Source organism: Lathamus discolor, chromosome 5, assembly GCF_037157495.1.
Source record: "Lathamus discolor isolate bLatDis1 chromosome 5, bLatDis1.hap1, whole genome shotgun sequence".
NCBI classification, from domain to species: Eukaryota; Metazoa; Chordata; class Aves; order Psittaciformes; family Psittacidae; genus Lathamus; species Lathamus discolor.
In genome coordinates this window covers 108,302,184-108,319,546 of record NC_088888.1, presented here as the reverse complement: position 1 = coordinate 108,319,546, position 17,363 = coordinate 108,302,184, and the positions used below count along the sequence as shown (strand labels likewise).

The 17,363-nt window shown below is 40.5% G+C and overlaps 1 protein-coding gene across 5 annotated transcripts in view; it reads left to right on the top strand.

Annotated features, from left to right (window-relative positions):
* The window catches only part of PKHD1 (PKHD1 ciliary IPT domain containing fibrocystin/polyductin), a 272,144-nt gene that overhangs the window by 151,362 nt on the left and 103,419 nt on the right, over positions 1 to 17,363 (top strand). For all 5 annotated transcript variants that reach the window (XR_010613271.1, XM_065681837.1, XM_065681838.1 and 2 more), the window contains exons 50-52: positions 3,984 to 4,049; positions 6,018 to 6,137; positions 13,429 to 13,566. Coding sequence is in view for 4 of the 5 variants with exons in the window: in XM_065681837.1 (XP_065537909.1) it covers positions 3,984 to 4,049; positions 6,018 to 6,137; positions 13,429 to 13,566 (324 nt within the window). In the remaining variant the exon portion in view is untranslated. The remainder of the gene's footprint in view (positions 1 to 3,983; positions 4,050 to 6,017; positions 6,138 to 13,428; positions 13,567 to 17,363) is intronic.

The window sequence follows — 17,363 nt, the reverse complement described above, 5'->3', positions numbered from 1 at the left end:
TACGGAACTGACGGACAGGGGTAGAGCAGTTGATGTCATCTACCTGGACTTTTGCAAAGCATTCGACACTGTCCCACATGACATCCTTGTCTCTAAATTGGAGAGACATCAATTTGATAGGTGGACCATGCGGTGGATAAAGAACTGGCTGGATGGCCGCACACAAAGTGTGGTCAACAGCTCAATGTCCGGCTGGAAACCAGTAATGAGTGGTGTCCCTCAGGGATCGGCGCTGGGACCGGTCTTGTTCAACATCTTTGTTGGTGACATGAACAGTGGGATTGAGTGTGCCCTCAGCAAGTTTGCCGATGACACCAAGCTGTGTGGTTCCGGTTGATACGCTGGAGGGAAGGGATGCCATCCAGAGGGACCTTGACATGCTTGTGAGGTGGGCTGATGCCAGCCTTATGAAGTTCAACCATGCCAAGTGCAAGGTCCTACACCTGGGTCGGAGCAATCCCAGGCACAACTACAGGTTGGGCAGAGAAAAGATTCAGAGCAACCCTGCGGAGAAGGACTTGGGGGTGTTGGTCGATGAGGAACTTAACATGAGCCAGCTTCAGTGTGCGCTCACAGCCCAGAAAGCCAACTGTTTCCTGGGCTGAATCAAGAGAAGCATGAGCAGCAGGTTGAAGGAGGTGATCCTGCCCCTCTACTCTGCTCTTGTGAGACCTCACTTGGAGTATTGTGTACAGTTCTGGTGTTCTCAACATTAAAAGGAGAAGACAGGTTGAGAAAGTTGGGACAGTTCAGCCTGGAGAAGAGAATGCTGCGTGGAGACCTCATAGCAGCCTTCCAATATCTGAAGTGGATGCTGGGGAGGGACTCTTCATTAGGGACTGTAGTGACAGGACAAGGGGTAATGGGTTAAACTTAAACAGGGAAAGTTTAGATTATATATAAGGAGGAAGTTCTTTACTGTAAGGGTAGTGAGGCACTGGAATGGGTTGCCTGAGGAAGTTGTGAATGCTCTACCCCTGGTGGTGTTCAAGGCCAGGTTGGACAGAGCCTTGGGTGTGGGATGGTTTAGTGTGAGGTGTCCCTGACCTTGGCATGGGGATTGGAACTAGATGATCTTAAGATCCTTTCCAACCCTAAGTATTCTATGATTCTATAAATAACCTTGTAATCCTGTCAACAGTCTTTCAACTATGTGATCTCTGCAGGAAGAATTTCATGCCTTCACCTCTGCTTTTGCAAATATTAATCAGCTGTAAGCAAGAATCTATGTCCATTAGCTCAAATCTTTTTCTTTTTACATCTCTTCTCACTGCAGTGTCCCCATAATATCATATTTCTTGGTAGCACCTGTAACAGATCGTGGTAGAGGATGACAAAATAACCTACCTCAGGTTCTCCAGTTTCCAGAGGTGTATCTCACTGTGTTGTTGATTGTGCTGTCTAAAAGTTTTGATTTCCCTGTGATGTATGTTAGCCCAATTGATGTTAAATAGCATGGAGTTGCTTGTTATTTGTAAGTCGGGCTATTGGAGCCATTTATCCTAGTTTCAGCCCTTCCTAATATCCACAGGCAATATTCCCAGTCGCTGCAAAGCTGATAAAAGATTAAGTTGCTCCTCCTTCATGTTCACTCAAGGAGCCCTGAACCAGAAGAAAGTTACCAGGACTATTGTCAAGAAGGCCGATATTTATGATTCACAGCCCAAACATCCAGGAAGAGCTGTAATAAGACAGAAAATTGATGAGCCTTATAAAAGGTTTTATACAACTAAACCCTGGAGCCTTATAACTACATTTTGTGAAGAGTCACCTTAATTCAATGTTTACTAATGACATCCTTTGTCTGTATTGCCTGTATCTCTTCCTGTCCTGTACAGAAACAATGATAACATACTCGGCAGCAAAACAAAAAAATCAGAAGGACTACGCCTCTGTAGTCTTGATTATTCTCAAGGCCTCTATCACTCCTGCTTTGATCAGCTTTTTGGAGTGTTTCTGGGAAATTGCAACCAAATGCTACTGGTTCAAAACCGTTTCACTTTACACTCATGGAAATAAATAATTGTGAAAGTTGCAGGGCTGTGGAGGATTCAGGCCCCAATTCCTGCACTTGTGGGAGAGTATAAATGACTTACAATGGTTTGAATTGCCATGCTCTGGCAATTATTTGACACTTCAGATATGAGAAACTTTTATCCTTGCTCTGACTCTGGACATGACTGTACTGAGTTAAGTCCTAATGTTTCCTTTCTTCACTCTGTAAGGGGACTGAACCCCTTTATGAAGTCTATATAGCATATTGATCAATTTTTATGGCCCTTCAGGATTTAATTAGAACAGCTTTTCTCTGAACAATACAAACGTTCTTAATTAGATGATTGCACTGTAGTGCTTGCAAAAAAAAAAAAAAAAACCCACAAACCTGACAAAAATCATTTATTAGAAAAAAAGACAGTGTCAGGGCTCCTTTCTCTCACTTTTTCTAGACTGATGTAACACCTTTGACTCCTGTTTTGCCCTACCATAAGTGAGAAGGAAAGCCACTATAATCATAAAGTACACATACAAGAGTATTGTCTAAAAGCCCCATGAACTCCATGTCATTTAAAATAGCATCTTCATGTCATTCTTTCTCCTCAGAGGTTCACCTTGTGGCCATTCAAAGGCATGATGCTGTTCAGTTTGAGCTCTATGGGACGATTTGGGGCATATTGGCTTGACTGATATATGCATCAGACCACAGCTACCATTGGGAGAGAAGGTGCCACTGAAGAACAGGGTTGAGACACCTGATTACTAATTAATCAGACATAAGAAAAACCTCATGGAATCAGTTTCTATTTAATTACGGAAACCTCATTTGGCATAGGAGCATATGCTGCTAACTCAATCGAGTGCTTTCAACTGACATCAAATAGTAATTATCAGAAAGAATCGAGTTTTTTGATTATTCATACTAATTTATTGAACACTTAAAATTAATGAACCTCAGTTATTTTAAATTTGCTCAGTTGCACTGGGAGAAAAAAAGGGAGGCAGGGAAGGATGGTTTTCACAATTTAAAAGTACAGAGACTTGTTTAAAGATAAGTAAGTAAATTACAATATGGCATGAAATCCCATCAGTGGGTTGATACACGTGTAGGAAAGTTCCTGGCGTGTTCTGGAACTCAGGAAGGTTCTGACAATGGCTTCATTTATACTATTCCTTTACACCCGAAACATATTCCAGTTGCGTTTTTGGATCACCATAAGAGGTTCAGCAGTGGCCAGATTTATCTGTTTGTCAGAGTGTTTCTATTTTAACCTACTGTTGTTCCAGTCGGGTGACTGAAAGGAAGTGCCTTTAAATGCCACTGGAGGGGAAGAGGAGCTAGCTTTTTAGCTGGGTCTGAAGCAGTTTTGTCCTGCTCCTCTTAGATTTGCATTATCCTGGCCCTTCTCCTGCTGACACTATATTGGCACAAAGGTTACAACTGTGATAATTACTTCTGACCTCTTTTCACGGTGGAGAACACAGGGTCCCTGTCTTCAGTCTATAAGTCTGACTAATTAAAGCATCTCTTTCAGATACCGGATTTTTTTGGGAAAAAAATAGCAAAACCAAACTACAAAACAAAAGCTGTAATTTGCTATTTGAGCCAGTTAATACATTATGCATTCAATGGTGTGATATCAGTTGTTTTTAGTAGAACTGCTGTGGATTTATAGTGGGATAAATGAGATTTGCATTCCAGCCTAGAATTTCTGATTGTTGAATGTTTTCTTTTAGCTGTTTCTAATGAGTTGTCTTGAGACCCTCCATATCTGCAAATTAAAATATGTTTGCTTAAATCCCTTCTCAAAGTACTAAAAAGACAAAAATGCTTAGAAACCATGTATAGTTGCTCTTAAAAAATACGCTTATTAGAAGTGTAAAATGTCATCAGAAAATCATGTGTAGCAATTGATTTACTATGATTTTTTGTGTGTATGTTTATTTGCAAGGCCTTGCCGTAACTCCCTAAAATTCTCTGTGTTCAGTCACAGGAGCTGACTTAATTGAGGTCACGCTGAAACAGAAGGAAAGAGTGGCTTTACCAACCCCAGGTGCGTGACAGTCTGTCTGAAAGGCTTGGTCTGGTACTCACACCATTTCTTTTTTACGACTTTTTCAGAAATAGATTGTTATTTTTCACTTCAGTATTTCATGCATCTATCAACCCAACAGGGGTTCTTGTAATTCATTTAAGCATTTCATTGAGCAATATCTACCATTGCTCAAGATAAATGTGTGCTTCTACAGTATAAAAGACTATAAACTTTTGCTAAGATATACCATAGCAGATCAGAAAGGTCATGGAGAATGTAAGACTATTGTGTATTTTAGTGCTCCATAGTGATCTTAGTGTAATAGTCTGACATTACTGCACAGTTACATGTCTAATCAGGAAGAAGAATACACCAGAGACAAGGCAGACCTCCAGTGTTTGGTCTTAGTTTTATACCTGCCTTGCTGCATATGAACAACAATAATAATTCATATGTCAACAGGGTTTACGTACCTTTTTGCAGATTGTTTGCACTGAGCAAACACCTAACGAAAAGACAGACCCATCCTTATGCTACACTTGGGTTTTTTATCTCTGTGTTTTTCTGTGCTGGCAATGGAGGGTTTTTCTGCTCCACAATGTTACTGAGCTGGGTCTAGCCCCTAACATTTAGGCATGAACTTGCTCCTGTGTTTTCAATACCGAATGAAGCCCTCCTCAAGAAAAGAAATGCCAGAATTTCCTTTAGTGGTAAGACAGAAGTAGGTGCTTGTAGAGGCCTCCAGAGGGAGGCCCTGCCTGCATTAGTTTCAAGCTTACTAAATTTAGTGAACAGGATTTCCCCTTGAAGGCTTTTCTTCCTCTCTTGATAGCAGAACAAACTTAGGCAATTAATTTATGAAGACCAGCTCATTACCTGTCTAAAATATGAATGCAAATTAAACACCTACATTTTTGAAACTAAATTTCTCCCAGTATTTTTCTGATGCTCAGAATTTTCTTTTTGGATTGAGCTGAAAAATGAATCTTTGGAGAATGACCAGGAGTTGCCATGTGTCAAGCTGCTTTTCCAGCAGGTTTTTAATTAACCCTTGCAATGGGAAGACTCATGCTTTTCTGAGGGCTGACTTGCTTGTAAGAGATGACCACTCATTTTTTAAAGGCTTTCATACTTCGAGAAAGTATGAAAATTCCCATACCCTGGGAATCTGCTTTCTAGAGCACTGGAGGGGAAAAAAAATGCATGAGAATCATAGAATCATAGAATAGTTAGGGTTGGAAAGGACCTCAAGATCATCTAGTTCCAACCCCCCTGCCATGGACAGGGACACCTCACACTAAACCATCCTACCCAAGGCTTCATCCGACCTGGCCTTGAACACCGCCAGGGATGGAGCACTCACAACCTCCCTGGGCAACCGATTCCAGTGCCTCACCACCCTAACAGGAAAGAATTTCCTCCTTATATCCAATCTAAACTTCCCCTGTTTAAGTTTAACCCGTTACCCCTTGTCCTGTCACTACAGGCACTTTCTGGTAGGGTCAGTTACCGTTATGACCATCTGGTTTTGCCAGGTGATCATAAAAGTCAGTCACCAAGCACAGGTGGCTGGCTTTTATTTTCATTTGTTCATCTTAATTTTGTACCTGAAATACTCAGAGCTTTGGATAGCATAAATAAAAATGATTAAGCAGTTGCTTGTCAAGCATATTCACAAAGTATAACATCAGCTAAGTATGAAAAACATCAAGATCTGCTTTGCTTTTGATGGGTCCCAAAGAATCTGAATCTTTTTTTTCCAGCTATCCCACTGTGCTTTAACTCTGAAAACATGGTCCTGAGAGAGACCTGTTTTCCCATCAGGCAGATTTGTTTAAGCATGGAAGATAACAAAGAGCAGTTAGTGTTGCTTCATCAGTGACAAAAGGAGGACGTTAATGTCACAGATGCTTGACTATCAAAGAAATGGTAATTCTTCTAGCTACTGAAAATGATAATTCTCTTTTTTTATGTCCTGTTTTGTAGTTCCTTCTGATGCTGTCTTGAAATGGTCCCAACCAGAGACATGGAATGGTGTAAAAAAAGGCTGGGGTGGATTCAACTACAGCATCCCAGGCCCTGGGGAAGATGTCATAATCTTACCTAGTAAGGAAGGAAGGAAAGGTGTTTGAGTAGGGGTTCTGGGGTCTGTCTACATTAGGATATGCATTTGTTTTGCAACAGGGGCTTCTTGGAACTAGTGTCCATTCCAGTGTGTGCAGGACACCACATTTGTTCCTCACCACATTCAAATATTGTCTACAGTACAAAACTGTGATTTTTGGAGGAGAATAATCATTCCATTTACATATACACACAAACATACACACTCATACTGATATTCAAGATTAAGGATATACCCAGAATTTATTTCAGGAGCAGAGAACTTGCAAGACCCAGAATCACAGCTCACAAAGAACTCATCTCTTGACCCACCTCTCTATGTTTAGCGTAAAGGCCGTATTTTACATTTCCACAATTGTACCTTCCATTTTATATTCCTGTTGCAATCCCCGCTATTAATGATAATCTCTCAAAGCCATTTGCCGTGGATGCCTCCTAGATATTTTAGCCTATACCTGTATTTCAGCCTCAGATTTGAGCTATACAGATTTAAATCCCAGCTCAGCTTATGACCTTATTGCATGAACAACCTTCTGAATTCTAGAAAATATACTAGGCAACTTGCAATGAGTAGAAAACTTGTGATAAGCATTTTATATGATAGCTGACCCTGCTCTGATCATGAAGTTGGACTGCATGGGGTTCCTCCTAGACATAATTATGGTGCTGGTGCTGGATCCTCTTAATTTGTTTAAAACCAGGTAAGCCTCTCTACCTTCTGGAAATGTGGATAATGCTGCTCCCTGTCTCTTTCTTTTCCACGTTTTAGGTTTTGTGGAAGAAATTTTCTGCTGCTTTGTGTTGGCATTTAGGCATGGAGTCTCAGTCATGGGTAGGGCTTCTCTGTCCTGTCATTAAAAGTAATATATATATAATTTCAGCTTAAATTAAGAATTTCCATTCAACCAGCTCACAAGATATAATTCATAAATGTGTTTAAGTGTTAGTACATTCAGAGACCAGAGAAGGCACAGAAATGTCCCTCCAGGAGTTTGCTTATCTTCTCTATTTCCTGTGTCCTATGAGGATCTGAAGTAACAATAAGCACATACCTTAAGGTGTCTTAACCTGTTGCTCACCATTACACTTAGTAGAGCTGGAAGAGTTACTGAGTTGACCAAATGTGGCTATCTAGTGTTAACTGGGTTGCTCTTCACTGGTGGTATTATGCAGAGTTTTAGGGCATACTACATACATGACTGAACTGTGCCTGAACCATTGCATATTGCTGTTCACAGCCCAGCCCAGGTGATCTAGTTCTATGACCGGAAACAATACAGCTGCATCAGCATCCTGGTATAGCAGAACTAATTAGTTCTCCTGAGAAGAAAAACTCATTAGCTCAGGCCTGGCACTGTGCAACATGACCTCGCAGCCTTTGGAGTCAGAACTAGCATCTCACAAATTCAGAGCAGTGTTAGTTTGGTCAGCTAACTGGGGAACGTCTGCACTGTGCTGCAGGGTGTGGTATACGAATTCTCTCTAGCATGCTGGTGCCTACTGGTTAAACATTAGACATAATCCACATTTTACCATGGAAAGGAATGTCCTCTGCCTATAAGGAATTGAGGGGCCAGAACAATAAAGCTGTCCCAAAACTAGAGCTCAAATTGGCACCTGAGTAGCAGAATGAGACCCTGGAATTTCCCAGTCCTGAATTATAGAATGGTTTGAGTTGGAAGTGACCTTAAATCTCATTTAGTTCCACCCCCCTGCCATTGACAGGGATGCGTTCCCAGACCAGGTTGCTCAAAGCAATGGCCTTGAACACTGTCAGGGGTGGGGCAACCACAGCTTCTCTGGGCAACCTGTGCCAGTGCCTTATCACCCTCACAATAAATCACCATGTTCAGCTGCTTAGAGCAAGGTGCTCCACAGTGTACAAAAAGACCCCTGTCTCTACTCTTCAGGGGATATATACTGAATAGCAAAACCACAACAAAATACTTAATGGGTGAAAAGAAAAGAAGCAAATGATAAGTGAAAATGCACTGCCTCTAGGACCTGTAGAGAGCTGTACTCTGAATGTCTTTTTCCTATCAATGATAAAAATCTCTTCATTCCCATCACCAGAGTAGATATGTGTGTTTAGTTGGTGTGCAGAAACTGTTCATCTCTCCAGTGTGTTTCTGGAATTCCCCTTCAGTTTTAGCCTAAATATATGAACATAAGCATGAACATAAGCAGTCTATCACCAGATCTGTTTTGTGAGAACTGCTCAGTTGCATGCTTTTCTTTTCTGATCATTACTCCTCTGCTTTCTCTTTACTTTCCTTCTTCATTTGTGCTGGCTTGAAAGATTTGAAACACTTATTGGCAGTGGGAGTCAACAGAGTGCAGGGTCTTAAATTGGAGTCAGTTATCATTGGTGTGATAACGGCACTGGATTTGTTGCTCAAATGAAGGCATTTAAAATATAGTTAGGCAAGATGAATTTTCTGTCCATTTGTCACACTTCGCTTTGCTGCCACAAGTGTGTTTATTTTTCAGTTACAGGAAAGTCAACCCCCAAAATCTAAAATGAAATCAGCATTTTTTAAATCCATGTTCAATTGTAGCATTTTATAGATGTTTCCCATCCCATTTCCACTGGATGTGCATATCCTGCTAAACTCAGAATGACCCCATATGGCTACAGAGAAGTGAGAGTCTGCTCTCATAAGAACAAACATTCTGCAAAACATCCGAAATTGTGCTGCTGTACACACCCAAATAAGTTTTTGCCATTCACCCCTGGCAAGATGCTGCTGCATCCCATGCTTCACTATCCTTTAATTACTTACAACTATCCTCTGGGAGCCAGCCGTGATGATTTTCAGGTTGAAAGCCAAGCCATGGACCTTTTTCTGGTATGCTGTGCATTACTAGGTAAGTCCTTTCAGACCTTAAAGAACACATTTCGAGCGTTATAAAAACCCACATAATAAAAGCTTAATATTTGTTTTGAGTATGAAGAAATGCAGGGCAAACTTTTTTCTGGGCCTGACATTGTTGAAGTCTCTGAACAAAGAAGATTCCTAGACTCTGCTGAAGAACAAGGGCACTGCCTAAACTTGGCTAATGAAGTCTTCATTTGCATCACGTATTGGCTGCCTTATTGTCTGGACTTGGGAAAAGCTAGAAAACATGTCTATTAGCAAAATATTCATATTAAAAATCAGGTTTTGTGTCTCTGCTTGGTGTCTGCTTGACATCTAGAGGGCGCATTTTGAAGGGCTTGAAAAATCTGGCTGTGTACTAAGTTATCCCATTTTTTGTCCTGTTTTGAAAGCATTGGTGGGACTTCAGGAGTTCATACACTTCTTAGTACAAGAATGAATTTCACTTGCAACAAAAGTGGGTCCCTCATGTTAAAGTGACTTTTAGCATTGGTATATTACAAGTCCCCTCAATGAGCAGATATAAGTCTCTTTCAGTCCCAGCTGGAAATCTTTAGATCAGGCTGCAAGAAACGTGTGCTTTTACTGTTCATCCTCCGCAGCCACAGCCATTCCACAAGGACCTCTCATGTGCACCAGGCTTCAGTAGTCATACCACCTTGAAAAACAAGCTGGGTGAGTTTAGTCATGCTGTTCTGTGGGCCAGCAGTGGCATTAGCTGCTCAAGCCCTTGGATTTTCAGGGCTTTGGTTTATGGTTTTCAGTATGACACACTCCTGATGCAGCGTGCTCTGCATGGAAGGAGAATGTGTTATAATTCCAGGCAATGGAATGCTGTTTTGAAGGGTATTGATATGATATCATGTAGCCTCTGGCAATTTCTCTCTTCTTTTTTTTCTTCTTTCTTTTTTTTTTTTTTTCCCTCCCAGTGGTGGAATTCACTCTGTTATTCATTTTCTGATTTTGATTTTCTTTGAACTTTTTCTGTTTGAAGAGATGAATGCTGGAGTACTGTATCTTGTATAATAGCTCTTCTGTTGTGCCTGATTTCCATTCAATGGCATGCTATGGTGTTTTATATAGCGATGCGGTTGATCAAAGGCATTTTATGTCATTGCTGGAGTCATTAGCAACTTCTCAGTATTGTACATCTGAACATTAAGACTGTGGCATACCTGTGAACTTTTGTCTGAAAAAAGTATACATATAATGAAACATAGCCCTGTTTTCAGGCTCAGACTGCGGCTTGCTGAAAGCAGTTTCTTGCCATTTTATTAATGTCTTCATGGGAGAAAAACAACTCCAGTTTGTCTTTCTCTGAAGGTAGATCCCTTGAGCTCAGTGACCTAAAGTTTATGATTTTAACCACTTAGTCATCATCTCCCTCTACTACATAAATGAGTGTATTCTGTAAGGACCGTGTAAGTTAGTCTCCTTTGAATCTGTTTGCTTTTCTCCTCAAGTGTGGTAGGATGTTTTTTTATCTCAAAGTGAGCATTCAGCTATTTCTACAGAGCAACATTTTGCCCTCCAAGGACTTTACACCCCAAGCATAACACCCCAGAGTGGTGTTCTTTTAAACTGAGGAAGATATAGGTTTGCAGAGATACCTCTGAATGGGGGAATTTTTCACTCCTGTGTTTCAAGGCTCACATACATGATGCTACAGTTATAGAGCAGTCAGCATTTCCCTTATAAAACCTTCTTTAGAAAGATGTGTAACTCAGCAAAAATATCTGTTCTAGACTGAAACTTGACATATAAATGGTATGCCTAGGAGCACTTCTTTTCCTTGTAAAAATGTTTCAGTCTGTGTTTGATGAATATACTTATGGCCTTTGTCAACTGTAGCTTTTTTGCCACATTCTTGAGCTGTGATTTCACAAACTAGATTCCCCTTCTCTTGGAGGGATATCATTTTAACAACATCTTCCCCCTTATTCTCTTCTCTGTTTCATATCCTCACACACTGTGCCTTCACTTCGCAGCTCTGCAGGGCATAGGACTATACCTGTCCTGTAAAAGTGTTATAGACAAGAGTTTCTTCATGCCTGTAAAAATGTATCAAGTGCTAACAGTATAAGATTTAGGAGGAAAAAATACTGTGTTTGTTACGTAGAGCCTTGTTACATCTGAATGCCATGAAAATTTTGCATGCTTGAAAGATGTTCAGTCTAAGGATGCAGGGAATTTCTTTTGAGATGAGGTGTTCAGAGTAATGATGGGTTCATGCAGTATTTAATGTAACCATTGAGAACAGAGGTCCTGGGCTTTCAGAGTTTCCCTTGCTGATATCCAGAGTGAAAGAAAAAAACAAAACTGGGAGAGGAAGAGGTGGGATGCTTGAATAAAAGGGATAGAGTAGGAACTTGTATGTAGAAGAGACAAACAAATCTGCAACCAGATCTGGGACCCCACATCCTGTAGAAGTTTCTTCCCACTTGAAGCCATGAAACTTCAGGGCTGCAATACCAAAGGGCCAAAACCTAGGAAATACTATTATTGCAGAGAGCCTACTCACACTTTTTGCATTCCGCTTCTGAGTGTACTTCATGTAGGTTTGGGTTATGTTTCCTGAAAACCAGGCTCGGAAAAATACTTCAACCTTTGTTCTAGAAGGTTTAAGTCAGACCCTAATTGCATGTTTTGGGGAAAGGGCTTTCCCTGTGCTCCGTCTTTTATGGTCATTTGTGTCTTCATCTAAAGCAGTTGCTAACGGCTATAAGCAGAAGTGAAACTGCGAAGGAGCTGATCCACTTCCCAAGACACTTCATGGCTCTTCCTGTTTCCACACCAAGTGGCCCATTATAATCACTTTGTCAAAATCCATTGGAAAATATGTCTGTTCCTTAATCTCTCCTGTTTTGAATATCTATGCCTCTCAATGAATCATAGAATCATAGAATGGTTTGGGTTGGAAGGAAACTTAAAGCTCATCTAGTTCTGACCCCCTGCCATGGCCAGGGACACCTTCCACTAGACCAGGTTGCTCAAAGCCCTGTCCAACCTGGCCTTGAACACTTCCAGGGATGGAATGCACTTAAGATCAATGAAAGTCACAGCAAATCTCTGTGTAGGATTTGGCAGCTGTCATTATGTGAAGATTCTTATTTTCTGTAAGACACTTCTATGGAAGTCACAATTAGGTCATCTCATTGAACCCCTTGTCAAAGAAATACCTTGTTTTTTTCTTTTTCCAGGAACATTCATTTACTTAGAGGTGCATTATACTTGGAAATTGTTACTCTTGTCAATAGTAAAAGGAGGTGGAAACTACAATTTAAGGGCTTGAGCTGCTTTCCAGTGCAATCAACTGAAAAGCTCCTAGTGACATCAAAGAATATTAGATGGGCCCTCAGGGTGGAATTCATCTCTGTTCAGTGGCCTACCTCTAAAGGATACACCATTTACAACCTTCCTCATGTCCTACTTGGAAAGCTTAAGTGGTGTTTAAAAGGTTCACAGGACTTGCAGCTTTAGGAGGTGGCAGTGACACTGTCATTTTCTCAATCAAAATCAGTCCCTACTGCTCTGCAATGTAAAAATACACTCTTTTTTTTTTTTTTGTCCTTAAGTATCTGAGGGAATGGTGCCTTCCCTGGTCATTTTAACTAATCATTTATCAGTAGGGACTGAGTAGTTTTATGAATACAGAATTGAAAATGTCTGGCTTCCTGCAGTTTGTGTTGATGTAAGGAAAGCTTTCCCCTTGATTGGTGAGGAAAAAGTGGCTTTTATACCTTTTATGCTTAAGACCTGAGAGAGTAAAGCCAAATTATAGAGAAGAATGAGCAGTGACAGGATGCCATTGGAGGTAGGTTATCACCCTGGGTTATTCAGCTTGTCACCCTGATCACTGCTGATAACAAGGTGGGGACTTGCAGGCTTTTTGTGCCATGGAGCACCTATTTGATACTGTTGGATTTTTTTCTCTTTCATCAGTCTCGTTCTCTTCAGTGCCATGGGGGTAAAATGCTGTCTGGACACAGCTTAACTTAGTTTTAGTTCATTACAATGGGTGATCAAGATTTACTTTCGTAAACAGAGCCAGATTCACCTAGCAAGATTGCCACCCTAACATGCTGTCTTTCACATGCATGCCTAAAGGTTTAAGCAACATTTGATGAGGCCTAAGCATGCAACGATATTGTAAATATGATATTATTCATTTATCAGATCACAGCTGCACTATGGAGCCCCAGCTGTAGATGAACTTCTGGTTGTGGGTGCTGCACAAACACACAAACCCTGCTCCAGGAGTTCTAAGCAAAAGCGGTCTAAATAAAGCAAAACTCAAGCAAACCTAACATTCTTCACTTTTAATGCCACACTTTATGGCAAGTAGTGTTATTAGGCTGCCATCATTCTAAACAACCTTTTGCTTTGTTTCTCAGACCGGACCATCATGGTGGATATGGCTCTTCCTCCTCTGAGAGGCCTTTACATCCTGGGGACTCTTGAGTTCCCCAGCAACTCCAGCAACGTCCTGAGTGCAGCCTGTATCGTGGTGGCTGGAGGAACACTGAAAGTGGGTGAGTTGTCTGTTTTCTGGACTCTTGGGTTTTATTTCTGTTCCTGATAGACAGCAAAAGTGGGAAGAAAGACTGTGTAGTGTTACTATAAACAAGTTGGCCATCTAATGTCCCATAGCTATTTGGATATCTGCAATGTGGACACCCAGAATCCATATTAAGCACAGTGATTATCCACTGGAGTTAATTACCTGTTAATTTAATAGCAACATATTGCAAATACTGCTATCTTCACCCACTGAAGCTAATGGCAATCATCCTTATTTCATTGCAACTGAGATTGTATCTGATACATGTAAAAGTCCTCCCTACTTCATTTAGGATTGCTTTACGAGACATAATTCCTCAAGGCAGGATCTACCTTAGTGTTCGAGGCAGTGTCTGGTGTCTGTGAGCATTGGTAAGACACTTTCTAGGTGACACAGAAGTATTTAAAGCCAACATAAACAGAGTCATGTGGAACCCCCATAGTGCCTGGAAATCCCGCTGGGGCATGAACCTAGCACAGCTGGATTCAGCACATTTGTTCCTCCCATCCCTCCATACAGATGAGCACCAAGACTTCAGGGTGATACTGCCTTACCCTTATTTATAGTGGTTTCAGAGTCCCCAGTGTCACTGTGGCTGTTCCACATTATTTGCAAAGGACAGGATCAGTGTTTTTCCACACAGAAGTAATTACTCACATAATTCCCCTTAAATACCAAGGTTCCTAAAGCCAAGCATTGTATTTACTTACAGGAATCCTCAGGACACTGGGATCACATTGTTGATCACTGCTTGACCTTTCTCGAGATTGGTTTCATGAACTTTAAAAAGAGAATTTGTTTGTGTAATCACCTCCTGAGGAAGTCTGCTCCAATATTTGTTTGTTGTTAATCTCAGGGGACTGTTTAGCTAATACAGTACTGGCCAAAAGAGTTATTTTTCTGTCTTGTGTTTTTCCTTGAAAAAAAGAGGTTTAAAAGCCCTAATCTAGGAGGTTAATATATATATATATACTTAAAAGAGTCAGTCATTTCTTTCTTACACTCCTTTGTAGTTTAAATATGGTTTCATATTGGTTTTAAGAAAAAGCATGTGTTCATTGCTAAAAACACTTATTAAAAAAACATTGAGGCACTTCTTTGCTGCACAAATTCCCCTCCAGCACATCTGTGAGTAGTAATGATATTAAAAACTAAACAGGTATTTGCAGCTGTTGGATTCTAGTCCAGCATCTTCTGGAGAGCTATTCTTGCTCTTGTTTCAGCTGTGAGAGGATAGGTGGGTAAAGACTCCACAAGTTTCCCTTATCTTATACTGGTTTCCATGCTTGCTTGTAGAACTAGGAGCGTATGCCTTTTTTCCCTTCCTCTTTCTCTTCCCATGTGTTCAAGGCCTAAAGGTAACTTCTTGGAGCCCATCTGTCCCATCCTGACTCTTCCGTGCCTGAAGGAAGGTTTTGAAGCCCATCTGTCCAATTCTACCACACCCTAAAGAAATCCTGACACAAAATAGATAATGAGACAGTTTAGTAAACAGATTTAATAGATGTGGACATCAGCATTCAGCATTGCCTGAGCAGGATCTGAGGTTGACATCATGTGAGCCAAATCCCCAGGTCCTCCTTGTTGCCTAAATTCTACATGCCTTGTTTTCAGCATAGTAATCTTTGGTCAAATGCTGTTGCTTCTAATTCAGTGACCGAGTCCCAAAACTTTCTGGTAGAGCCTGAGTATTTTGTTCACTTACACTGCCAGAGAGCAATAATAAGTTTTAGAAACTAATCTTACTTGGACTTTGGTGTCCTTCAGAATACTTATATCTTACCTGAAGAAAAAGGTCAGATAGTTAAATGAAGACTATAAGTATATAGGAACTGAGTGATGATGAGAAATACATAACAATGGGGGAAAAATCGGTGTAAAATTTGAGTTTGTGAAACATCAACAAGAACTTAATTGATTTTTATTAAAACAATAATTTGCAGGGAAACTGAGATGAGAAAACAAAGTGACTTGGCAGGCCAGAAGTCTTGGGACACCTTTGATCCCCCAGGGCTTGTCATCACTTTCCTTTTTAAAGTATGATCACAAGCTCGTGTGAGTTGTCATCGACAGAATCACTGGAAGATGTGAGATGATTAAAGAGGGTTACAAGAACTCTGTCAGAGCCTTTGGACAACCCAGGAGTAAAATGTATGAGTCTATCCTCACAGTAATTTGTCCAGGTGCATCTAGCACTTCAGTGTTTTTGGACCCAGTCAGACTTTCTGATCACTTCTTCTCTAGTAGTCTTAGCTTCCAGATAGGGACTTTCTCTTTTTCACTTAAAATTTCAAAGTCTCTTCTTTGATGGTGATATTTGCAGTAGCATTTTAGAATCCATGTACTTCTACCTCCATGTGTTACCATGCTGAAAAAAAAATTAGCTATTTTTCCAATTTATAGGGGAGAGATTGAGGTTCAGGAAGATTAAGTGATTTGTTAAATATCACTAGCACACCTGTGTCAGAATAGAAAAGAAATTTTGAGCTCAACATCTCAAGAGTTTTTTTTCCACTTCTCAGTTAAGATGGTTCCATTCATTTTAACCCATAAGTCAGCATTAAGACACAGATGATATGCACAAAAAAGTGTCTGTTCCACTGTTGGACAAAGTCCTCGGCTCCTGATAAGTCTGCAGAATATGCTGAAGCTTGTTTTATACAAATTGTTCTGTTGGATTCATCCTGAACTCCACTGTAGTCGTCTTTACTGGCAGGCTTTTTTTGCTTTTTATATAAAACTCATCCAGTAATTATCTAGATAGGATTTCTCTTTTTAGTCTCAATTTGTCACTTTTTTTTTTTTTTTTACTTTTGCATATCTTGTGATGGCTGCTTGTCATTGATGTCACTCATTTGAGGCAAGACGCCTAAGGTCTTCATTAGCTCATGGCTTGATTGTCTGAAGATGAAACCCCAGACATTTCTGATGTCTCTTATCTTGCTGGTGGTAAGAGCTTTAATACATTCAATCCCCTTCTTCTCAGTATTAGTAAGAACCCCCATATTGGCTTCCCAAAGGATAAATCACTGTACTTCGTAAAATAGCTGTGTGTTAATGATGATTAATGCTCAGCCTTATAACAACAATTAGGGCACAAGTGAGTTTCATGAATTGGCTATCTTTTCCAACCTCTCCAGTACATCTATTGTGTGAGTCCCATCTTCTTTAGCTCTGAGCTGAGCCTTCTTGCAGTCACATAGCACCCCTGCACAGCTATTTAACTTGTATGAAGATGGAGTACTGTTTATGGATTGAGATCAATTTTTCATCCTTCATCACAGAAAAAGTGGTTTGGAAAGTTCATTGCACCATCTGCATCCTCTTCAGTAAAACACTCAGCCTCTGTCTGCTCTACTTTTACCTTTTCCAAGCCACTTGGTTTCTTTTAAATTGATTGTATTTAAGAAAGGGATTCATATGTTTAAGGCACCCAAATTTAGGTGTAACGTGTGGTCATTGGCTTATGAGCTGGCTATTTTGGTAGAGATCTAGTCAATACAGTCAGTGGAGTCATTGCAGTAAGTGGGACTTACCAATACAGGGATCTAGAGCAAATTACAGTCTGCTATATTGTCTGGTCTCTGTTAACTCAGACAGCCAGAGAACACGGAAAAATCTGCGTTAAGAAATCTAAAAGTAAGGATACGAATCTCCCTGGAAACATGGTTCAGTTTTGTGAATATAAGGATTTTGCATCACTTTTGGGCATCCTCAGGTGTCCCACCTGGTCTCCAACTTCTGCTTGAAAAGCCCCTCTTCTGTCGT